This window comes from Bos taurus, chromosome 3 (assembly GCF_002263795.3).
Source record: "Bos taurus isolate L1 Dominette 01449 registration number 42190680 breed Hereford chromosome 3, ARS-UCD2.0, whole genome shotgun sequence".
Classification (NCBI taxonomy): Eukaryota; Metazoa; Chordata; class Mammalia; order Artiodactyla; family Bovidae; genus Bos; species Bos taurus.
The window spans coordinates 100,031,811-100,057,901 of record NC_037330.1 but is presented as its reverse complement, the minus strand read 5'-3'; the positions used below and the strand labels follow the sequence as shown (position 1 = coordinate 100,057,901).

The following is a 26,091-nucleotide window of genomic DNA, read 5'->3' as shown; positions in this document are numbered from 1 at the left end:
ACTAATCGAATACCTCCCTTACATTTTGCCCACAGACACCCCACTATTCATCCTTTCCACGTCCAGCTCAACACCATCTCTTCCACAGAATCTCCCAACCCTTTCTCCACCAGACTCAGTTCCTCATGCACACAGACTACTGGTGATAACTATGTCACGGTGATTTCATTTATCCTGGACATTTAACTGTGAAATGAAGAAAGTGTGGTGCCAAAAAAAAAAAAAAAAATGTGGGTTTTGAAACCAGGTAAAGCCAGATTCAAACTCCGCATGACAGAGATAGATTGCTAAGGATAAGATGATCATGTAAAGCACTCTGTTAATACAAGTGTCTTTTGTCTAGCCTCACCACTTTGTCCTCAGATCATTTGTGATCCTTGCTTGCCTTCTAGCCTGTCCAGCAGAAGCATCATCATAATAATACTAGTAAACAACATTTACTTAAAATGTTCCAGCACTGATCAAAGCATATTATATCACATATATTAACTCATGTGATAGTTTAAAAACCCTTAAGTAGATATTACTATTATGCTTATTTTATAAAGAAACTAGGAAAAGAAAAGTTAAGTAATTTACCCTAGGTCACATGTATGTTTAAGTAGTAGAGTCAGGATTTGAATCCTGTATATCTGATCCCAAAGCTTCTCTCATGACCATCATACTATACCTCCTCTCTAGGTATTGGTCATTGTCAATGAAAACATATTAATAGCATAAAAAATACATATATATATATATATATTCCTTAAAAAGGCAACTGTTTTATATATATATGCTATACATAATATATAAATATATATTATATATATTTTATAAATATGTATTTATATATAACAGCAAAATCTGACTAAGGCATAGTTAGTTGTCCCTAGAATTTCACTTTCCATTAAAAGGAAAATAAGCTTTTCCAAACAGTCATAAGAAAACATCCAACATTTTCTATCACTAACTCAACACAATACTATTTAAGTACAAAACTTAGACAGTTTTTCTTCTGAAGTAAAAACAGTTCTATTCAATCAAGTCTTCATAATCTGACAACGAAAGCCAAGTTAGGCATGCAGGAGACTACTAAAGAATTAAGTGATCTTTTCAATTGAAAAATCTCCAATTATTTTTCAGATACCTGAAATCCAACAACGAACAACTGCAGGGCCTACCCTGCTTACCATTTAAATTAAAATCCCCCAAATAATTTCAGATTATATATCTCCTAAAGCAACTAACTTTTCTTTGTACAAATATTAAAGGTCTAAGCCATGGTTACTCATTTTACCATACTTCAACTAATTTGATCTGAACTTTATGAGTGGTTGACTTTCTATTAATCAATGTAGAAGTTGTGAAAAGGTTATATCCCCAGAGAAGACTTACACCACAGAGCAAGCATAACATCCTTTCTTGCTACTCTCACGGATTAAGAATGCACCGTCAGGTTTCCCATAGAGCAAGTCCTCTGCTTGTACTCGGTTGATATCCTCAACAAACCAGGTTTTCTCATCATAATGGGGCAGGTTTTCATCTTCCTCATTGATAAAATAGGTCCTAAAAATTAAATGTTAAAATATTATTCTAACAATCAGTTTACTTATATCTAAAAGCAAATTCACGAATAAAACTCTCTCCTAAATCTTAACCACAAAATAACAAAGTAGAATTGCAAGTAGTTGGATTTTTGAAAAATAATTTCAAAAACCAAGATTAAAAAAAATTTCATTATTTGCTATCACGCAGAAAGCACAAAATTCACGTGTCTCATCCAAGACTCTGACTTCTGACTGTCTAAATGAGCGATGCTTAAGTATCCAGGTTTCACATGGTTTGGCAGGTCTGTGAACTCAAGTGCCTATAGCATACTCATGAAGCAAATCAATTTAAAGAGGTGCAAAGTCCTTGATTCAAATGTCCTCAAATAACAGAGAGGACATTTGCTCAAGCAACTCAGCAAGCATTAAAAGGCCCATGTCTTACACTGGCAACAAAGCCCTCTGACGGAAAGGTACAGTGAGAACTTACTCATCAGCATCCTCATTCTTGATTCCCAGCCAGGCATTTAGGCGCTTCTGTCTCACTCCTTTGTGATTGAGCCACCTGCCCAAAGAAAGACACCAGTGTCGGCATCGGTGCAAAGGAAACACATCCAAGCCAACCAAACATCCAGGCCCAAGAGCTTGCTTTCCCCAGTCCCACTAAGAATGGCTAGAGATTTCCCTAAAATTAATAGTTTCTCTATTACTTTTCCTTCAACTTTCAGCAAAAAGGCAGAAACAGAAAGCTACTTGAAATTAGGCATGTCCCTCATTTTTCACTTTCCTTTTCTAGAAGGTTTTATCACACCACAAGCACACACATCCTTGCACTCAAACACCATTGGACAGCTGTTTTTGAAATCGTTAGTTAGGTGAGCATGTGTCACATTTGCAATCTCCACTGAGCCACAGGATGCAATTCCTCCATGGCCTACTGTTAATACATTGAGTTTAAAATTCTAAAACAGAATTTCAAGGTCTATTTTTACACCCAAAGCAAGCCACAAGAAATTCAGGGTAGCAATCTGAGTAATTAATACAAATTTACTTCATCACAGTATTTTAAAATATACCAACATTTTAGATGTAAAATGATATAAACCATTTCATTTAGCTTCACTGAGATGGACAATGGCCTAAAACTTGAGTATAAAAACTCTTTCATTCATCATCATCCCCCAACCACATCCCTGTTCATTCAGAGGACAACCCTAATTGTCCCAACTAAGGCAGTCCACCAGTCACTCTCTACACTTTTCCTTATTTTCCTTATCACGTATAAAACAATACATTCTAGAGACAAAACCTGAACAAAGCATCAAAGACCTAACATCCAATTAGCATTCTGTTACTAATTATGTGGTCCTTTTTTGTTTGTTTATTCTATAAAAGATATAAAGTTGAAGTTATAACATAAATTCAGTGCGTATAAGATGAACTTATTCTCTTTACATTCAGTTTCATTTTCAACTTAAAATCTCTAATCAAACTATAATTTTGTTTACTATGTACTATGACATCTCACTTAGTTTTTATCAGTTAGGGTCTTAGCTAGAAGGATAAGGCACAGTCAAACTGGTAGCTAGGAGAGTTGACTATTTACAAAGGCCTGGAGATGTTTTAGAGAAACTCCCTGGGGCTAGCAATAGTGTGAGGCCAAGGTATCCTGGAATTGAAGAATCAGCTGTAGAGAGCAGTGACCTGAACCCAGAGAGGACCATTTGGGGAGTGCCACCTTTGGTACAAAATGAGGACACAGCCATCTCATAGGGATCACAAGGGGAAGAAGTTAGAATATAAAATATTCTTACTTTCCTTTCCTTCTGCCCTCTTATCTCCTGCCAGTGCCTTCAAATGGCCAAAGCTAATGAGAAGCCAGAGGGCAGAGAGATCCGCTTTCTTAGGCACAAAGCAGGGTAGAAAAAGAAGAGTAGAAATTGTGAAGGCAGATGGAAAATTCCAGCACACTCAATGAAATGGATTAACAAATGGACTTTTTTCCCAGAACCTATGATCCTCTGATAAAGAGACGGTTTCCTGTACTCAAGGACTGTTTGCACAGCATAAGAGGATGGCTTATTTAGGACACATTTTAAGGTAAGATTAAACTAACTTTTGTAGTCACAATCTGTACCTTAACTTAACAATTATTGGCATGGTAATATCCTTCAGAATTCCTTATACACACTGCTGCCCCACCTCGCCTCTCTAATTTTATATTTGGGAAGTTGACTTTGGAGCTATGTGTAAGATGATATTTATTCAAATTAAGTTTTATGATATTCAATCTGGATCATAGTTTCACTCTCCTGAAATCTTTCTAGTCTCTAATATCTTACCATCTATCTGATCAGCTGTTTCTACCAGCTTTTAAAAATAAGATCAGCTGCTAATGACCATCTGATGTTTGATAACAGTGCGAGTTAGGGCACTGCTGTGGATGGACTGACGCGCTACACAGAGGCTGCTCTAGGACGGCAGTGATCATAGTTTGTCAGTCAAGTTAGACGGAGCTGTACCATGGCAAGTTATTCTTTATTTTGAATTTATGAATTTAGGTTTACGAAAACCAGGAAAAGGAAGCAATAATCATGAAAACTAACTCCTAATGGAAAAGAATTGCAAATGAACCCCTTTTATAAAAAAGGAATTTTAAAGGTTTTTCAGAAATTCCCTGGTGGTTCAGTGGTTAGGACTTGGCACTTTCGTTGTCATGGGCCTGGCTTCAATCCCTGATTGGGGAACCAAGATCCTGCAAGCCACGGATGGCACAGGCAAAAATAAAATTAAAATAAATAAAGGCTTTTATATTTAAGAAATATTTTTTTCTAAAGAACAGCAGGAGAGATAAGAAAGCCTTCCTCAGCGATCAATGCAAAGAAATAGAGGAAAACAATAGAATGGGAAAGACTAGAGATCTCTTCAAGAAAATTAGAGATACCAAGGGAACACTTCAAGAAAAGATGGGCTCAATAAAGGACAGAAATGGTATGGACCTGACAGAAGCAGAAGACATTAAGAAAAGGCAGCAAGAATATACAGAAGAACTGTACAAAAAAGATCTTTACAACCCAGATAATCATGATGGTGTGATTACTCACCTGGAGCCAGATCCTGGAATGTGAAGTCAAGTGGGCCTTAGGAAGCATCACTATGAACAAAGCTAGTGGAGGTGATGGAATTCCAGTTGAGCTATTTCAAATCCTAAAAGATGATGCTGTGAAAGTGCTGCACTCAATATGCCAGCAAACGTGGAAAACTCAGCAGTGGCCACAGGACTGGAAAAGGTCAGTTTTCATTCCCATCCCAAAGAAAGGCAATGCCAAAGAATGCTCAAACTACCGCACAATTGCACTTATCTCACACGCTAGTAAAGTAATGCTCAAAATTCTCCAAGCCAGGCTTCAGCAATATGTGAACCGTGAACTTCCTGATGTTCAAGCTGGTTTTAGAAAAGGCAGAGGAACCAGAGATCAAACTGAAAACATCTGCTGGATCATGGAAAAAGCAAAAGAGTTCCAGAAAAACATCTATTTCTGCTTTATTGACTATGCCAAAGCCTTTGACTGTGTGGATCACAATAAACTGTGGAAAATTCTGAAAGAGATGGGAATACCAGACCACCTGATCTGCCTCCTGAGAAATCTGTATGCAGGTCAAGAAGCAACAGTTAGAACTGGACATGGAACAACAGACTGGTTCCAAATTGGGAAAGGAGTACATCAAGGCTGTATATTGCCACCCTGCTTATTTAACTTATGTGCAGAGTACATCATGAGAAATGTTGGGCTGGATGAAGCACAAGCTGGAATCGAGATTGCTGGGAGAAATATCAATAACCTCAGATATGCAGATGACACCACCATTATGGCAGAAAGCGAAGAGGAACTAAAGAGCCTCTTGATGAGAGTTAAAGAGGAGAGTGAAAAAGTTGGCTTAAAACTCAACATTCAGAAAACTAAGATCATGACATGCAGTCCCATCACTTCATGGGTAATAGATGGGGAAACAGTGGCTGACTTTATTTTTGGGGGCTCCAAAACCACTGCAGATGGTGACTGCAGCCATGAAATTAAAAGACGCTTACTCCTTGGAGGGAAAGTTATAACCAACCTAGACAGCATATTAAAAAGCAGAGACATTACTTTGCCAACAAAGGTCTGTCTAGTCAAGGTTATGGTTTTTCCAGTGGTCATGTATGGATGTGAGAGTTGGACTGTAAAGAAAGCTGAGCATCGAAGAATTGATGCTTTTGAGCTGTGTTGTTGGAGAAGACTCTTGAGAGTCCCTTGGACTGCAAGGAGATCCAACCAGTCCACCCTAAAGGAGATCAGTCCTGGGTGTTCATTGGAAGGACTGATGTTGAAGCTGAAACTCAAATACTTTGGCCACCTGATGAGAAGAGCTAACCCATCTGAAAAGACCGTGATGCTGGGAAAGATTGAGGGCAGGAGGAGAAGGGGACGACAGAGGATGAGATGGTTGGATGGCATCACTGACTCAATGGACATGAGTTTGTGTAGGCTCCGGGAATTGGTGATGGACAAGGAGGCCTGGTGTGCAGCAGTTCATGGGGTCGCAGAGTCGGACATGACTGAGTGATTGAACTGAACTGACTTATTTTATATTTAAGAAATGAAATCCTGATTTAGGCATTCAAGAATATTCTAGAAACAGTACACTGGAATCTCAGCAGAAGAAAAATCTCAAAAAGTCCTTATGGGCTATATATATAGCAAGAAGTCAGAGAAATGGCCACACGCATAGGGGACTTGATGAACTAATGACAGTCTCTTCTTAGGTGCTGCAGAATTCCAACCTATTCCAACTTCAAAACAGGACCAAAGAGAGGTCGTATTCAGTATCAGGTAGCAGTACAACCAGTCTCTTCCAGGACTGACTATACAATTTCAGTGTTAGAGCAGATCAAGCCCATCAATCCTAGTGTTGTCTTTGGTAGAAACATCAAAGCATGGAGTATGGACACTGGACTGTTCTCCCTGAAGCAATGGTTCCAAAAGAGGTAATGGTTTCTGTGTCTCCCTAAACATTCTAGCAGGATATAAGTAGGTCATGGCTTATCACCCATGATAGTACCTAAATTCTATTTTATATTTAGCTTACAGAACTTGTTAAACGAATTTTCAAGGTCTAGTTTGCCATACTTAGTCATGCACCTAGAAATGGTAGGTTTCTCAGTATCTCATCACTTTCCAGGGCAAAGAAATGCTTCCATTCATTCCTTTGGTCCATGGCACAGCCTTCTGGGGCTTTTCTTTAGCTTCATCATGTGACCAGAACCATATAAATATTCCAAGAGCAGACACACCCTGCTTGTATACAAAGCCACCTCCTGGCCTTGCTTCCAAAGCTCTTCTATATGCTTGTGTGCTTGCTTGACTCTTTGGCCACAGTAGCAAACTGAAAGATCTCTAGAGAGGAATGTTATTAAAAACTACTCAGTAATTGTTTGCTTCCGAAACAATCACCTTCAACTTTCCTCTCCAAAAACTCAACAGCCAATGTTCCAACCTTGAAACTTGTATTTTATCCCCTCCCTCCTTCTCACACAAAGAAACCCTGAAGTCTATAGAAAACCCAGTCAGAGGTCTTTACTTTGTCTCCTCCTGCCAAGGAGTTTGAACTGTGTTACATGCGTGAAAGTCACCCATAAACATATTACAAAACAGTCTATTCATTACCTAGAACTAAACCTAATACATTTTTCTTTCTCACTGATTATGTCCTTCTATGAAGCAGTCATCCAGCCTAAAAATCTAATTGATATATCTTGTTCTGATAATATATCTTTCCATCTATACTTAGATAATATCCCTGCTGCTGCTGCTGCTAACTCGCTTCAGTCGTGTCCAACTCTGTGCGACCCCATAGATAGCAGCCCATCAGGCTCCCCCGTCCCTGGGATTCTCCAGGCAAGAACACTGGAGTGGGTTGCCATTTCCTTCTCCAATGCATGAAAGTGAAAAGTGAAAGTGAAGTCGCTCAGTCGTGTCCAACTCTAGCAACCCCATGGGCTGCAGCCTCCCAGGCTCCTCCGTCCATGGGATTTTCTAGGCAAAAGTACTGGAGTGGGGTGCCAATCTAGCTAAATCATATAACATTCCATCACTCCTCAGGTGTGCCATTTTTCATAAGTGCTTTCAAATATTTCTATTACTTTTTTTTTATTTTTTGTTTTTATTATTTTTTTATTATTTTTTAAATTTTATTTTATTTTTAAACTTTATATAATTGTATTAGTTTTGCCAAATATCAAAATGAATCCGCCACAGGTATACATGTGTTCCCCATCCTGGACCCTCCTCCCTCCCCATACCATCCCTCTGGGTCATCCCAGTGCTCTAGCCCCAAGCATCCAGTACCGTGCATCGAACCTGGACTGGCATCTCGTTTCTTACATGATATTTTACGTGTTTCAATGTCATTCACCCAAATCTTCCCACCCTCTCCCTCTCCCACAGAGTCCATAAGACTGTTCTATACATCAGTGTCTCTTTTGCTGTCTCGTACACCGGGTTATTGTTACCATCTTTCTAAATTCCATATATATGCGTTAGTATACTGTATTGATGTTTTTCCTTCTGGCTTACTTCACTCTGTATAATAGGCTCCAGTTTCATCCATCTCATTAGAACTGATTCAAATATATTCTTTTTAATGGCTGAGTAATACTCCATTGTGTATATGTACCACAGCTTGCTTATCCATTCATCTGCTGATGGACATCTAGGTTGCTTCCATGTCCTGGCTATTATAAATAGTGCTGCGATGAATATTGGGGTACACGTGTCTCTTTCCCTTCTGGTTTCCTCAGTGTGTATGCCCAGCAGTGGGATTGCTGGATCCTAAGGCAGTTCTATTTCCAGTTTTTTAAGGTATCTCCACACTGTTCTCCATAGTGGCTGTACTAGTTTGCATTCCCACCAACAGTGTAAGAGGGTTCCCTTTTCTCCACACCCTCTCCAGCATTTATTATTTGTAGACTTTTGGATCGCAGCCATTCTGACTGGTGTGAAATGGTACCTCATAGTGGTTTTGATCTGCATTTCTCTGATAATGAGTGATGTTGAGCATCTTTTCATGTGTTTGTTAGCCATCTGTATGTCTTATTTGGAGAAATGTCTATTTAGTTCTTTGGCCCATTTTTTGATTGGGTCATTTATTTTTCTGGAGTTGAGCTGTAGGAGTTGCTTGTATATTTTTGAGATTAGTTGTTTGTCAGTTGCTTCATTTGCTATTATTTTCTCCCATTCTGAAGGCTGTCTTTTCACCTTGCTAATAGTTTCCTTTGATGTGCAGAAGCTTTTAAGGTTAATTAGGTCCCATTTGTTTATTTTTGCTTTTATTTCCAATATTCTGGGAGGTGGGTCATAGAGGATCCTGCTGTGATGTATGTCAGAGAGTGTTTTGCCTATGTTCTCCTCTAGGAGTTTTATAGTTTCTGGTCTTACGTTTAGATCTTTAATCCATTTTGAGTTTATTTTAGTGTATGGTGTTAGAAAGTGTTCTAGTTTCATTCTTTTACAAGTGGTTGAGCAGATTTCCCAGCACCACTTGTTAAAGAGATTGTCTTTAATCCATTGTATATTCTTGCCTCCTTTGTCAAAGATAAGGAAAGATAAGGAAAGAAATAAGCAAAGATAAGGAAAGAAATCTTAAAAATTAGAGCAGAAATAAATGCAAAAGAAACAAAAGAGACCATAGCAAAAATCAACAAAACCAAAAGCTGGTTCTTTGAAAGGATAAATAAAATTGACAAACCATTAGCCAGACTCATCAAGAAACAAAGGGAGAAAAATCAAATCAATAAAATTAGAAACGAAAATGGAGAGATCACAACAGACAACACAGAAATACAAAGGATCATAAGAGACTACTATCAACAATTATATGCCAATAAAATGAACAACATGGAAGAAATGGACAAATTCTTAGAAAAGTACAACTTTCCAAAACTCGACCAGGAAGAAATAGAAAATCTTAACAGACCCATCACAAACACGGAAATTGAAACTGTAATCAAAAATCTTCCAGCAAACAAGAGCCCAGGTCCAGACCGCTTCACAGCTGAATTCTACCAAAAATTTAGAGAAGAGCTAACACCTATCCTGCTCAAACTCTTCCAAAAAATTGCAGAGGAAGGTAAACTTCCAAACTCATTCTATGAGGCCACCATCACCCTAATACCAAAACCTGACAAAGATCCCACAAAAAAAGAAAACTACAGGCCAATATCACTGATGAACATAGATGCAAAAATCCTTAACAAAATTCTAGCAATCAGAATCCAACAACACATTAAAAAGATCATACACCATGACCAAGTGGGCTTTATCCCAGGGATGCAAGGATTCTTCAATATCCGCAAATCAATCAATGTAATACACCACATTAACAAATTGAAAAATAAAAACCATATGATTATCTCAATAGATGCAGAGAAAGCCTTTGACAAAATTCAACATCCATTTATGATAAAAACTCTCCAGAAAGCAAGAATAGAAGGAACATACCTCAACATAATAAAAGCTATATATGACAAACCCACAACAAACATTATCCTCAATGGTGAAAAATTGAAAGCATTTCCTCTAAAGTCAGGAACAAGACAAGGGTGCCCACTTTCACCATTACTATTCAACATAGTTTTGGAAGTTTTGGCCACAGCAATCAGAGCAGAAAAAGAAATAAAAGGAATCCAAATTGGAAAAGAAGAAGTAAAACTCTCACTATTTGCAGATGACATGATCCTCTACATAGAAAACCCTAAAGACTCCACCAGAAAATTACTAGAAATAATCAATGACTATAGTAAAGTTGCAGGATGTAAAATCAACACACAGAAATCCCTTGCATTCCTATACACTAATAATGAGAAAACAGAAAGAGAAATTAAGGAAAAAATTCCATTCACCATTGCAATGGAAAGAATAAAATACTTAGGAATATATCTACCTAAAGAAACCAAAGACCTATATATAGAAAACTATAAAACACTGGTGAAAGAAATCAAAGAGGACACTAATAGATGGAGAAATATACCATGTTCATGGATTGGAAGAATCAATATAGTGAAAATGAGTATACTACCGAGAGCAATTTATAGATTCAATGCAATCCCTATCAAGCTACCAACAGTATTCTTCACAGAGCTAGAACAAATAATTTCACAATTTGTATGGAAATACAAAAAACCTCGAATAGCCAAAGCGATCTTGAGAAAGAAAAATGGAACTGGAGGAATCAACCCACCTGACTTCAGGCTCTACTACAAAGCCACCGTTATCAAGACAGTATGGTACTGGCACAAAGACAGAAATATAGATCAATGGAACAAAATAGAAAGCCCAGAGATAAATCCACGCACATATTTCTATTACTTAAATAGAGAATTTTTCCCTTAAAAATAAAAACTCTTCAATGGACTATTCTGTATACTTACTTGCAGGTTCCCACTTTTAGTTTCCTTGCCTGTCAGGGGTAATTTCTATTTCTACGGTTTTTCTAGGTAACCAAAGATTCTGGGTTTTGTGTTTTAGGCAAACTTTAATTAATCTGCACTTTTTAAGCTCCATCACTGTTCATTTGTATGGATTACAGCCCTACCTCCTGATCGGTCCCACACGCTTGACTTTAGTTGACTGTAACACCCTACTACTAACAGGACCACTCTCCTAAATTCTTACAGTCCCGCTGGCCAGGTCTCAATTACAAATCTCTTCTTCTACCTCTAATGTCTCTCGTGCAGCAGGATCAGGTGGTGCCAGGGTGTCCTCCCCACAGGCCCAGAATACTCACACAAGGTGCTGATCTCGGATCTTGCGCAGCTGGATCAGGTCAGGTTTGATACTATTCATTTTTTTATCTATTTCTCGGTTATCCAAAGCTTGTTTCTTCAAATCCTGTTCAAGACGCATTTTGCTATCATGAATCTCACCCAGACGTGATTTCAGCTTGTCATAATTCATCATAATTCTGTGAAAATATTTGACATATTAAGGTTAAAACAGAAACCAAGCAGAAGCGTTCTACAGCATGCACACGGTCTAACACCCTCAATGTGGTGGACATCTGCTGTTTTTGCCTGGCACATCTTTATTCTCACCCCTCTGGGAAGAGCACTGTCATGTTCCCTGTAGCGAAGGGCTCCTGTTCCCATCTCAGATTCATTGGTGAACATCACACAACCCCTCCTGGCCAAGAAAAGTGTTCTCTTCCATCCTATCCCAGCCTCAGGCCACAATGACTTGTTCAGAAATCAGAATAATACACAAAGTAATCCAATGACAGTCAAATCTACGGCTCTTGCTAGCAATATTGTAGACAGATTCTCTGTTTCCACTGAGATTGTTAAGTTGTTAACATGTGATTCTTAGTCTCCCAACAGTTTATACTACTGCCTTGAAGGGAAAGCCTGCCTGAGGATGAAGCCAACACAGAAGAAAACTGAGCCAACAGACAGAGAATGAGGAGAATCCGGACGACATTGTTTGGGCCCTGGCCCCAGCCATGACTGAACGAGTAAAGCTGGGTTACTATGTGAACTAAATGTGCTCACAACATGTAAAAGGACCAGTGTCTGGGACATCTTGGTAAAGCACTCAGTAGAGGATGGCCCTAAGCTTTTCCACCACACAAAGTTTTGCCGTGCTCTGAACCCTAAGGCAACAACTGTCCACATTACTCACTTGTCACTCGATAATAAACAGTTGTATATTACCATTAAAACTTCATCATGATACTTTAACTCCCTATGCAACTAATCTACAAGTTCTTTTCCATTTCTTCATTATTAATAATGGTCACTTGTTGGTACTATAATGTCAAGACACTCACACACACTCACACACATACACAGCTTTCTCTACCATAAAGCGTGTGTGTGTGTGTGTGTGTGTGTGTGTTATTTAGTCCTCAGAGCATTTCAACAAGATTTTATCCACAGTTTTATGGAGAAAGAAACTAGTCCAGAGAGTTAAGTAACTCAGTGAAGGCAACACAGCCAAGGTGGCGCTAGTGGTAAAGAACACACCTGTCAATGCAGGAGACACAGGTTCCATCTCTGGATTAGGAAGATCCCCTGAAGAAGGGCATGGCAACCCACTCCAGTATTCTTGCCTGGAGAATCCCATGGACAGAGGAGCCTAGTGGACTACAGTCCATGGGGTCGCAAAGAGTTGGACACAACTGAAGTGACTCAGCATGCATGCACAGAATTTAAGCCCGTGGTTTAAGCCATTAAACACAAAAAGAAATGTAAAAAGGCAAAATGGTTGTCTGAGGAGGTCTTACAAATAGCTGTGAAAAGAAGAGAAGCAAAAGGCAAAGAAGAAAAGGAAAAAGATATACCCATTTGAACACAGAGTTCCAAACAGCAATGAGAGATAAGAAAGCCTTCCTCAGTGATCAGTGCAAAGAAATAGAGGAAAACAATAGAATGGAAAAGACTAGAGATCTCTTCAAGAAAATTAGAGATACCAAGGGAAGATTTCATGCAAATGTGGGCTCGATAAAGGACAGAAATGGTATGGATCTAACAGAAGCAGAAGATATTAAGAGAGGTGGCAAGAATACACAGGAGAACTATACAAAAAAGATCTTCATGACCCAGATAATCATGATGGTGTGATCACAGACCTAGAGCCAGACATCCTGGAGTGCAAAGTAGAGTGGGCCTTAGGAAGCATCGCTACGAACAAAGCTGGTGGGGTGACGGAATTCCAGTTGAGCTATTTCAAATCCTAAAAGATGATGCTGTTAAAATGCTGCACTCAAAATGTCAGCAAATTTGGAAAACTCAGTAGTGGCCACAGAACTAGAAAAGGTCAGTTTTCATTCCAGTCCCAAAGAAAGGCAATGCCAAAGAATGTTCAAACTAGCACACAATTGCACTCATCTCACACGCTAGTTAAGTAATGCTCAAAATTCTCCAAGCCAGACTTCAAAAGTATGTGAACTGTGAACTTCTAGATGTTCAAGCTGGATTTAGAAAAGACAGAGGAACCAGAAATCAAATTGCCAACATCCACTGGATCATCAAAAAAGCAGGAGTTCCAGAAAAACATCTATTTCTGCCTTATTGACTATGTCAAAGCCTTTGACTGTGTGGATCACAACAAACTGTGGAAAATTCTTCAAGAGATGGCAATATCAGACCACCTGACCTGCCTCTTGAGAAATGTGTATGTAGGTCAAGAAGCAACAAGTAGAACTGGACATGGAACAACAGACTGGTTCCAAATCGGGGAAGAAGTATGTCAAGGCTGTATATTGTCACCCTGCTTATTTAACTTACATGCAGAGTACATCATGAGAAATGCTGAGCTGGAGGAAGCACAAGGTGGGATCAAGATTGCTGGAGAAATATCAATAACCTCAGATATGCAGATGACACCACACTTATAGCAGAAAGCAAAGAACTAAAAAGGCTCTTGATGAAAGAGGAGAGTGAAAAAGTTGGCTTAAAACTCAACTTACAGAAAACTAAGATCATGACATCTGGTCCCATCACTTCATGGCAAATAGATGGGAAAACAGTGGAAACAGTGACAGACTTTATTTTGGGGGGCTCCAAAATCACTGCAGATGGTGACTGCAGCCATGAAATTAAAAGACCCTTGCTCCTTGGAAGAAAAGTTATGACCAACCCCAAAAACAGAGACATTAATTTGCCAACAAAGGTCTGTCTAGTCAAAGCTATGGTTTTTCTCGTAGTCATGTATGGATGTGAGACCTGGACTATAAAGAAAGCTGAGTGCCGAAGAACTGATGCTTTTGAACTGTGGTGTTGGAGAACTCTTGAGAGTCCCCTAGACTGCAAGGAGATCCAACCAGTCCATTCCAAAGGAGATCAGTCCTGATTGTTCATTGGAAGGATGGATGCTGAAGCTGAAACTCCAATACTTTGGCCACCTGATGCAAAGAACCGACTCATTTGAAAAAACCTTGATGCTGGGAAAGATTGAGGGCAAGAGGAGAAGGGGTCGACAGAGGATGAGATGCTTGGATGGCATCACCGACTCTATGCACATGAGTTTGAGTAAACTCCGGAAGTTGGTGATGGACAGGTAGGCCTGGCGTGCTGCAGTCCATGGGGTGGCAAAGAGTCAGACGGGACTGAGTGGCTAAACTGAACTGAACTGAAGCTATTAAGCTATACTGCCTCACAGCACTTAGTACTATTCTTAGGCACAAAAGTTCATTAACACTTGCTGATATGAGCAATAATTTTGCTTTTCCCTTCATATGATTCAGGTTTATTATCTACTTCTGCACCCCTCAACCCGCTGTTACTTGGCTCATTTTCTAACACTCCACTAAATTTGTTTGATAAAGGTTCCCAGTATTAACTGCCAGATTCAATACTTCTCATGTTTCTCATTCTCTGTGTAATCTCATCCTTATCATCTACCATAATCTACACACTTTTGCCCCTCAAATCCTTTCTGTAGAGTTCCAAATCCAAATAACCAACTGCCTACCACTCAGACAATTCCATTTGGGTTCTCACAGGAACCTCAAAACTCACTGGTTCCCACTTGAAACTCCCCTCATGTACTTCCCATTTTGGTGAATTACACCATCCCTTAGTCACTAGTACCAGAAATCTAGGAATAATCTTTGGCTTCTCCCACACCTGCCACGTCTGGTCAGGCATACAGTCCTCAGCATTTCTATTAACTCTATTCACCACTATGTACTCTCAGATACTGTAACACATTCTGAAGCTATGAAGGAAAATAAGCCACCACCCTCACTCAATAAGCACACAGTTCTGTGAGTGTGACTTTCAGTAAATGTTACAGTAAGGATCAGGATCAGATGCTACAGAAATGTGGACAAGAAGCCCCTAAAACAGTCTAGGGAATCAGAGAAAATTTTCTAGAAAGTCATGTCTAAGCTGAGGGCTAAAGGGGTCAACAATTTAGGAGGATGGAGAAAGAATGCAGAAGAAAGAAGTTCAGCTTGGTACCATCAGTGTGAACAGCAAGTAACTCCATACGGCAGGACTGTCAAGTCTGAGGAGGTAAAAGCAGACATGACAGAGATGATTAAAGAAGAAAAAACGTCTTGGCTCACTGATGCACTTGGAGATATTAGGTAGATTTACCGTTCAATTTCCTTTTCATTCCCTTCTTTTCGAAATCGCTCAATATATTCTTTGCTATGTTGTTCTTGTGTATGACACTGCTCTTCAAATATTTTAATTGTTTCATTAAAAGCTTCAATTGCAGTCCTCTTCATCTGTATTTCCTATAAGACAAAAAAAGATAAGCACACTTCATTATCTTTGTATTTCTTTTTGTAACCTTAGTCTTAAAACAAATCTTAAAATTCTAATTATGATTCCATATGAGATCAAATTAAGGGGGCCAAAACAAGACCCTGCTACCATTATTTATATATGAAATATATCATTAAAACCCTAAAATAAAAGAAAAATAACTATTACCTGAAATATAGCTGAGAACCAAAGAAAGAAAGGCCTCTGAGCTGCTAAGAGATTAACCCTGCATACCCTGAAGACAAGATAAAGTTCCTCCCTTGTAACCGATGCAGTACTGACCCCTAAAAAGTGCTGATGGAGTGAAGAGACAGAACAGAGTTCATGCACCAGCATGCAAAACCTTATTTTCCAGAAAAGCCTTACAGAGTCTCTTTAGTCTTACTTCATTTCCAAAGCATGTCATTTTTGAAACAGATTCATTAGTACATTCATCTCATTAAAAATAGAAAATGAGGAAGGGGAAGAAAGCTGCTAAAATCAGATGCAAAGTAAGATTAAAAACTAAAAACACCACAAAACAGAAGCCCAGGAGGCTAAGCCACTCACACTAGGGTAAGTGGTCCTCCATGTTCCAATGAGCTCTGAAGGTATCTGTACACTTTAGCATCTGAATCATGACTCCCCTAAAATTTTCTTTTTTTTTTTCCCCTAAAATTTTCAAAGAGGGTTAAATTTTGTTTACTTTAGCAAGTCAAGAAAATATGTGTAAAGTTCTAGAAAGACTGCAATCCTAAATGTTTATAAGTTTAAAAGTTTCAATGCTTATGGGACAATTCATCAACTATTTAGCACTGATTAATTCCTTTTTTAATAATTTTATTTGTCTTATTTATTATTTAGTTAGTTTTGGCTATGCTGGGTCTTTTCTTGCTGCTTGGGCTTTTCTGTAGTCGTGGCAAGAGTGGGCTACTCTCTAGTTGCAGTATGCGGGCTTCTCATTATGGTGGCTTCTCTTATTGCAGACCACAGGCTCTAGGGCACACAGGGTTCAGAAGCTGTGGCAAATGGGCATAGTAGTTGCAATTCCTTGGCTCTAGAGCACAGGCTCAATAGTTGGGGTGCACGGGCTTAGTCGCTCTGCGGCATGTGGGATCTTCGCAGACCAGGGATCAAACCCATGTGTCCTGCATTGGCAGGAGGATTCTTTACCACTTAGCCACCAGGAAAGCTCTGAATAATTTCACTGGTTATTTTCAACAAACTATTAATTGATTAATTTGACTGATTAATTTCAACAAATGATTACTGAGAATCCATTACACAGACAGTATCATCTGGTGTTAAAGAGAGTCACAAAAGGGGCCTGCCCTCCAAGATTCAGAATACACAGGCAAAATAGATTTCTGAACTCTAATAAGGTTGTGTTTCATGTCATGATAGAGGAAATAAAGTGGGGTGAATTAGTTTCTTATTGCTTTACAGAGACTTCATGGAGGAGGCAACATCAGAGTTAGGTCTTAAAGAATTGGGGTAGGAGAAGAAAATTCAGCATTGCACACAGATGGCATGGCATGACTTTTAAGTGGATATTAAAAGTCCACTTAAAAGACTGCAATTGCTCAGTAGGGCTGGAACATAAGGGAATCAGCAGGTGAGGGGCACTAGAACCTTGTGATGCTTCATATAGCTGAGGATATATCATATATATCTCAAGTAGTACTGTAAACTTACTGGAATCTCTGTATCTAAATATTTAGCTATAAATTCTACAATTCTCAAATATGGTGGAGGGTTTTGGCTCCCTTGAAAGGTTAAGAAAAGGTGGCAAGAATACACAAAAGAACTATACAAAAAAAGATCTTCACGACCCAGATAATCATGATGGTGTGATCACTCACATAGAGCCAGACATCCTGGAGTACAAAGTAGAGTGGGCCTTAGGAAGCATCACTATGAACAAAGCTAGTGGAGGTGATGGAAATCCTAGAAGATGATGCTGTGAAAGTGCTGCACTCAATATGCCAGCAAAGTAGGAAAACTCAGCAGTGGCCACAGGACTGGAAAAGGTCAGTTTTCATTCCAATCCCAAAGAAAGGCAATGCCAAAGAATGCTCAAACTACCATACAATTGCACTCATCTCACACACACTAGCAAAGTAATGTTCAAAATTCTCCAAGGCAGGCTTCAACAGTACATGAACCGTGACTTCCAGATGTTCAAGCTGGAGGAAAAGGCAGAGGAACCAGAGATCAAATTGCCAACATCCGCTGGATCATCAAAAAAGCAAGAGAATTCCAGAAATACTTCTGCTTTGTTGACTATGCCAAAGCTTTTGACTGTGTGGATCACAACAAACTGCGGAAAATTCTTCAAGAGATGGCAATATCAGACCCCCTGACCTGCCTCCTGAGAAATCTGTATGCAGGTCAAGAAGCAACAAGTAGAACTTGTTGGAACAACAGACTGGTTCCAAACTGGGGAAGAAGTATGTCAAGGCTGTATATTGTCACCCTGCTTATTTAACTTACATGCAGAGTACATCATGAGAAATGCTGGACTGGATGAAGCACAAGGTGGGATCAAGACTGCTGGGAGAAATATCAATAACCTCGGATATGCAGATGACACCACCCTTATGGCAGAAAGCGAAGAACTAAAGAGCCTCTTGATGAAAGTGAAAGAGGAGTGTGAAAAAGTTGGCTTAAAACTCAACATTCAGAAAATTAACATCACAGCATCTGGTCCCATCACTTCATGGGAAATAGATGGGAAAACAGTGGAAACAGTGACAGACTTTATTTTGGGGGGCTCCAAAATCACTGCAGTTGGTGACTGCAGCCATGAAATTAAAAGACATTTGCTCCTTGGAAGAAAAGTTATGACCAACCTAGACAGCATATTAAAAAGCAGAGACATTACTTTGCCAACAAAGGTCTGTCTAGTCAAAGCTATGGTTTTTCCAGTGGTCATGTATGGATGTGAGAGTTGGACTATAATGAAAGCTGAGCGCCAAAGCTGTGGTGCTGGAGAAGACTCTTGAGAGTCCCTTGGACTGCAAGGAGATCCAACCAGTCCATCCTAAAGGAAATCAGTCCTGAATGTTCATTGGAAGGACTGATGCTGAAGCTGAAGTTCCAATACTTTGGCCACCTGATGCGAAGAACTGACTCATTGGAAAAGACCCTGATGCTGGGAAAGATTGAGGGCAGGAGGAAAAGGGGACGACAGAGGATGAGATGGTTGGATGGCATCACCGACTCAATGGACATAAGTTTGAGTAAACTCTGGGAGTTGGTGATGGACAGGAAGGCCTGGGGTGCTGCAGTCCATGGGGTTGCAAAGAAATGGACATGACTGAACAACTGAACTGAACTGATTAAAGTTCTGGCCCTAGATCCTCAAAGAAAACACCAACAGTCTGACTGTTGTATGTGTTGGCAAGCAGAGCAGCAAAAGAAATAATGTTTGGTGTCACTGGCAAAGCAGCAGCTCCCCAACAAACAATGCGACTATGCCTACCATCAAAACTGTAACCCACCTTACCCCTTCTTCTCTTCTCTGGGTCTTACCTCCTGTCCCTTCCTCTGGTACTTCATATCATATCAACTAGTCCCTCTCACAACATTCACTCTTCCAGTCTAAGGTTCCTTCTCACACAGGTTCTAATTTAACACCACTTTGAAAAAAAATAAAGTTCCTTAATCCTGATTTCTCTTTTCAGCTTCTGAAAAGAATTGTTTATATGGGCTCTCTCTCGTTCCTCATCTCTCATTCATACTCCAACTGACTCTTTTCTGGCTTCTGCACTCACCATTCTACAGACACTACTCTTTCCAAGATCACCAATGATCTCATGGCTGAATTCTGGTGTCTAATTCCAAACCATCACTAAATCCTATCACTTTGCCTCATAATTATATGTAATCCAGATGTAAATATCCCCACATACAGCCTATTCTCACTCTGTGCCAACTCTGACTCTGGGTACACCATCTCTTCCCATTCTCTGGGAAGAATCTGATTACACCACAGCAAACTAGATTTTATCTAAAATGAAATCTTTCCTTTTACAGAAAAAGAAAACATGAAGAAGGTCTACAACATTTAGAAACACTGTAACACAAATGGAGGAGGTCAGTTCTTTGATCTCCCTTTAACACTCATTGTCTCTCCTAAACTGTTAATCACTGGATCCCTCTGGATCCCTCCCTCTCTTCTACCTCCCAAAGCTTTAAGCCTCCAAGGCTCTTCTCCGCTTGGCCCATCTCAGGTCGCACTCTCAATTCTCACACAGAAATTAGCCCTCTTCTAGCTCTGGCCTTCTGGCTTTTTTGATTGCCTCCATCCAGCCCCATTCCCAGTTCCCTAAGCAGGGATTCCACTTCCAGAACCCAGTCTCATACCAGCTGCTCAGCACTCATATTCTGCTGTTAAATATGAGGATATTATTGGGCATGTGTGCCATATGTGGAGTTTTCTGTTTTCTCCAGTCATGATAAGAAAGAAATGCAACTCTACACAAGCCAAAGCCATATGCAATGGTGGCTATTTTTTTCTAACCTCCATTCACAGAAGTGTTAACCTTCCCCAAGACTGTAGTCCACACTGAGATCTGATTTCAGGCTCTTGACAAAGGTGGAATGCTTTGGTTCATTATCTTGCATAAATTCATTCAATAAACAACTGAATGGTGGCTCAGTGGTAAAGAATCTGCCTGCCAATGCAAGAGACGTGGGTTTGATCCCTGGGTTGAGAAGATCCCCTGGAGAAAGAAATGGCAACCCACTCTGGAATTCTTGCCTAGAAAATCCCATGGACAGAGAAGCCTGGTGGGCTACAGTCCATGGGTTCTCAAAGAGTCAGAAACAACTTAGCGAATAAACGACAATATTGCAGGCATTATTTGAAGCATTTAGGATACATAACAAATTTGAAAACTTCTGCTCTCCTAGAACCTTACCACTTTATATTCCTAGTCAAAATGAAAATGTTAACATTTGCTTGGTTTTGTACCTTATAGAATATACTCATATATCTTTTGAGTCTTTTACTTAATATTTTTGTGAGATTAAACATAGTGTTATACAATGCCCTTTAAATAAATTCACCCACACGATTAGAGTAACCCATCACTGCTTTATTTGATGCAGAGGAAAGGGATTAAAGCATGCCATTTTGACTAATGCACATTACAGTTAACAAATATGTCAGAGAACCTTTCACTTCTGCAAAATAAGGCCTCACTACTCCCTCTGTATAGCTGGAGTCAAAAATCGTTTCCTACCTAGACTAGGTATTCAATACATATTTTTGGATGGTTGCACTAATCTTTTGTACCTGATTCTCCCTCTCTCCCCCTCCCCTCTTACACACACACACACACAGATTACCTTTCTTAAAAATATAAAATGAACTAAATTGGAATTTAGGAGAATTATTTTCTAAAACTGGTTATGTTAAAATCTACTGATGTCCTATGAGAGAGTCTGTCTATACTTAAGTTCCCATCCTTTACCTGAAGCTACATCATTAGCATTTCTGAGGTCATGAGGAATTCCTTAGAAGTATTTAATAACAGTAGTTGCCTCTGGGGAATGGGGACTTTCATGCTGTGTGATATAATTCATAGAATTCAGCAATATTTATATTTAACATATATATTTATATAACTTTTGTTATGTTTTAAAAATCAAGTTTTAAAGTAATTTCTGAAAACTCTTCTAATAGCCATATATATGTATATGTATGATAATTTCACCATCCCCTAACATTGACCACTTATGTTGATTCAATCTGAAGAAACCTCAGTAACTTTTTCTCCATTCTAAATCAAATACTAGTCTCATCACAGATAATTCACTTAGAAGAGGCAAAGGAACACAGAAAACCTGAAATCTGCAGTGTAAAAAACAGCATACACACACAGTCACACCACAGACACAGCACAAGCATCAGATAAGGAGGGGAAAAAAAGGTTATTACAGTCATTCTGAATAACTACTTAGCTAATAAAAGAAAATCTGAAAAAAAAAGAAACCAAACATCTCACAAAGAAAAATGGACCATCACAGTAACTCTGACCACTGTAATCCCACACCTTCCCCTAGTCAGCACTGTATCGCACACCTAACCTGCAATTCTCGCAGGCCAACATCTCCTAATAAACTCCTCCAGTCCAGAGGCTCCTGGTGCAGTCTCTGCATTTACACTGCACACCACAGACACTAGCTTAGAAACAAGATCAAGGGCTTTGGGGCTGAGAATCAAGAACGTTAATTCTAGGGTCAAAACAAGGAACCATGAAGCACAGTAATACTGGAAGAGTTCACAGATGACTAACCCTCAACAGTTAACAAACTACAGACAAAGACATTTTTTAAAAATCTAAGTATTTCACAATTGTAATCAAATTGTCAAAACACAAAGAGAGAATCTTGAAAGCAGCAAAAAAGAAGTGACTTGTCATATACAAATGGCATTCAATAAAAAAATACTAATAAAAAATAAAAATAAAAAAATAATAGCTGATTTGCCATCCAAAATATTTAGGCTGTAAGGCAGCAGGTGGGCAATATTTAAAGACCTGGAAGAAAACAATTGTCAGCCAAGAATTCTGTAACTAGAAATACTGTTCTTCAAGAATGAAGGAAGAGAAATTATATAAGATAAGCCCAGATAGACAAAAGTTAAAGGAGTCTGTTACCCCAAGACTTGCCCTACAAAAAATGCTCAAGAGACTCCTTTGGGATGAAATGAAAGGACACTAGACAGTAATTCAAAGCTACATGAATAAAGAAAGAACACTGGTAAAAGCAACTGCATAAGCAAATATAAAAGCCAGTAGTTTTGTACTTTTGGTTGCGTGCATGCTAAGTAGCTTCAGTCATGTCTGACTCTTTGCAACCCTTTGACTACAGCCTGCAGGCTCTTCTGTCCATGTTCTATATGTTTTAAAGGACAAATGTATAAAACTATAATTATAAATCTATGCTAATGGGCAGACAATGTATAACAACGTAATCAGTAGTGATAACAATATAAGGGGGAAGGAATAAAAATGTATAGGAGCATATATAGTGTTTAAACCCTACTGAAAACTTTTTCAATACTAAGTTGGTACTGGACTTCCCTGGTGGTCCAGTGGTTGGGAGTCCACCTGACAATGCAGGGGACACAGATTTGATCCCTGGTCTGGAAAGACTCCGCATGGCGCAGGGCAACTAAGCCTGTGAGCCACAACTGCTAAGCCCGTGCACCTAGAGCCTGTATTCTGCAACAAGAGATGGTCCTGCTCACCACAGTCAGAGAAAGCCCAAGTGCAGCAATAAAGACCCAACACAGTCAATAAATAAATTAATTAATTTAATTTGGTTTAATTTTTAAAAAGAGATACCAAGATAGCTTAAACAACAAAGTGAAAGTGAAGTCGCTCAGTCATGTCCAATTCTTTGCGACCCCATGGGCTGTAGTCTACCGTGGCTCCTCTGTCCCTGGGATTTTCTAAGCAAGAGTACTGGAGTGGGTTGCCATTTCCTTCTCCAGGGAATCTTCCCAACCCAGGGGTCGAACCCAGGTCTCCCACATTACAGGAAGACGCTTTACCTCCTGAGCCACCAGGGAAGCCTAAAACAAGGCCTCACTGTATAACACAAGGAACTAGATTCAATATCTTGAAACAACCTATAATGGAAAAGAATCTGAAAAAGAATTCATACATAAAAATCTTTATATACATAAGAATTTATATATGTAAATCAACTATACTTCAATAAATTTTTTTTAGCTTAAAAAAGATATCAAGGCAGATAAAGACTGTCAAGTGAATTATGGAAAATAATAATATTATAGAAAATCCAAGATAACTGTAAGCCTTACCGCCTACTTACTGGCCTAAACAACAAAAATATACTAACCTGGGATGTTCTGGTATATTCTTCATATAGTCTGTCATATTCTTTACTCTTTTCCTGATACTGAGAGTGATACTCCTGCAGTTTTTTCCCGACAGCATCAATATTATCTTCTTTTACCAACTGATCCTATATAGGTAAACAAAAGAAATGAAGAATGCCAATATTTCTAAAACATGGATCTTTCCACAACTATTTATTTTTAAATTGTATTTCTGCTGTAAGTTTAAGCTACTGTATTAGTATCAAGTATGGGAAACCACTAAATCCTTTTGTTAACACTAAGATCAACCTCTTAAGATCACATCAAAATAGGTAATACTTAAAATTTTTTTAATGAAATATAAATAGGAAACAAACATTTTTTTATTTTTTAATATAAATTTATTTAATTGGAGGCTAATTACTTTACAATATTGTATTGGTTTTGCTGTACATCGACATGAATCCACCATGGGTGTACTCATGTTCCCCATCCTGAACGCCCCCCTCCCACCTCCCTCCCCATACCCTCCCTCTGGGTTATCCCAGTGCACCAGCCCCGAGTATCCTGTATCATAAAGTTAACAAACACATGCAACAAGATATTAAGGAATAGTAGTCACAAAATAAGTTCTAAACATATCTTAAATCTTAAGTAGGAAAATTTAAGCATCTAGCATTTCTTCTTTTTTTTTTCCTAATAAACCTGGTAAGTTAGAATCAAATGATGTTGTTAAATAATGACTTGCTGATTAGCTATTAAGAGCCTGTGTAACCAGAGGACTTCCCTGGTGCTCCGGTAGTTGACTTTGCACTTCCACTGTAGGAGTATGGGTTTGATTCATGGTCAGGGAAATAAGATCCCACATGCCACAGAGCACAGCCAAAAAAAAAAAAATCCCAAACTTATGTAATATACCTACCTGTTGGTATCTGGACACTGGGTACATCAGTTTCACATCAAGTTTGGGATTGTACTGGGCAAGAGATTCATGATGATAGTGGCTAATGAGCTCCACCACAGAATTAAATGTCAGAGGATCAGAAAAGCCATATTTACCATCTCGATGATAAATCTTTATTAGCTTATTATTGCCTCCCTTCCTGTGAACAACAAGACATAACTGTAGATTTTTTTTTCCCAAAAAATTCCGTTGAAGTACTCTTTCACTTGGAGATATGAAAGCTTGGTGTCACATTGTAAACAAGTTTTATTATGTTAACAAGACTGGAATGGGTGAAAAGGCATATATTATATGTGTAGAAGTATACATATTATTTTTACAATTATTTCTTCTGTCTATAAAGTATCTTGGTTACTAAAGGTCAACATACACAACTTTCAGTATCAACAAATTTAACAAAAATAATCACTAAAACAAACTAAAACAAAAGTAAAGTGTATCTTTTGTTTATTTTCTGAACCACTTTTTTTAATGTAAATTCTGTATCAAGAAGAACACAGACAATCTCTTCAGGATCTAAAGATATGTGGTAGTGTGTCTCTGGAGGGACACAGAAGCAATCTCTATATGAAGAGGGTGATAACCATTTGTCACACATATACCAACACAACACTCATGGTTTTATTGTTAATGCACAAACATAATTAAGCTCCTTGAATGATTTATAACTGAGTAATTAATCCAGCACCCTACATTACTTTGTCTTTTAGATTCACTTATAATACTTGGAAAGACTATTTATTTAGGCATCACAATATGTAAATGATTCAACTGTCATTCAACTGTTTTACAAAGTATAGCTTTTGAAGAGCCATTTATATTAGATGCTTGAATAGTTTAGACCACTTTTGTTTACTGAGACATATCCAATGGTCCCTTAAAAGATAATTTATAACCAAAGCTTAAAAATGGCCATGTTTTGCAAGTCCCCTAAGGTATAATCTAAAAGCAGAGCAGACTGATTCATTATATCATAGCAAAATACTGCACAATTCTCACTCAACTGTTCTTATAGCAGCATACAGACTTAATGGGGGGAAAATATGCTTCTTTATCTCTTTATGCCATGCCATTACACATGATAAATGAAGCACTGGGATTTGTAAAAGGTCAAACACAATAGGTTTGAATCCGTGGACGATTTAAATGTAATGCTTAGATGGTCAGTTTAGATGGATGAAGAACTATCCTATAAAACGTTACAGTAGAAGGACCACCTAATCATAGGCAGTTTCTATAGGTGTATTCCCATGCATATAGCCATAGAGGGTATGGGTAATGCCAGCTGCTCTTTCTGCTAGAGGAAAACTAGAAGGTACTTACTCATTCAAAAAAACTTTTTGCACATCTATTATATGTCCAGACTGTATGAGGCACAGTGGACACAGTGATAAACAGGCCAGATACAGTCCATGCTCTCACAGAACTTCCAGTTTAGGAACAGGCGGAACAT

At 38.7% G+C, this 26,091-nt stretch overlaps 1 protein-coding gene across 2 annotated transcripts in view; it reads right to left on the bottom strand.

Annotated features, from left to right (window-relative positions):
• Positions 1-26,091, bottom strand: part of PIK3R3 (phosphoinositide-3-kinase regulatory subunit 3) — a 104,261-nt gene that overhangs the window by 9,453 nt on the left and 68,717 nt on the right. For both annotated transcript variants that reach the window (NM_174796.1, XM_024985027.2), the window contains 6 exon segments: positions 1,378-1,548; positions 2,020-2,094; positions 11,352-11,528; positions 15,664-15,806; positions 23,695-23,820; positions 24,597-24,777. In NM_174796.1, coding sequence (NP_777221.1) covers positions 1,378-1,548; positions 2,020-2,094; positions 11,352-11,528; positions 15,664-15,806; positions 23,695-23,820; positions 24,597-24,777 — 873 coding nt within the window.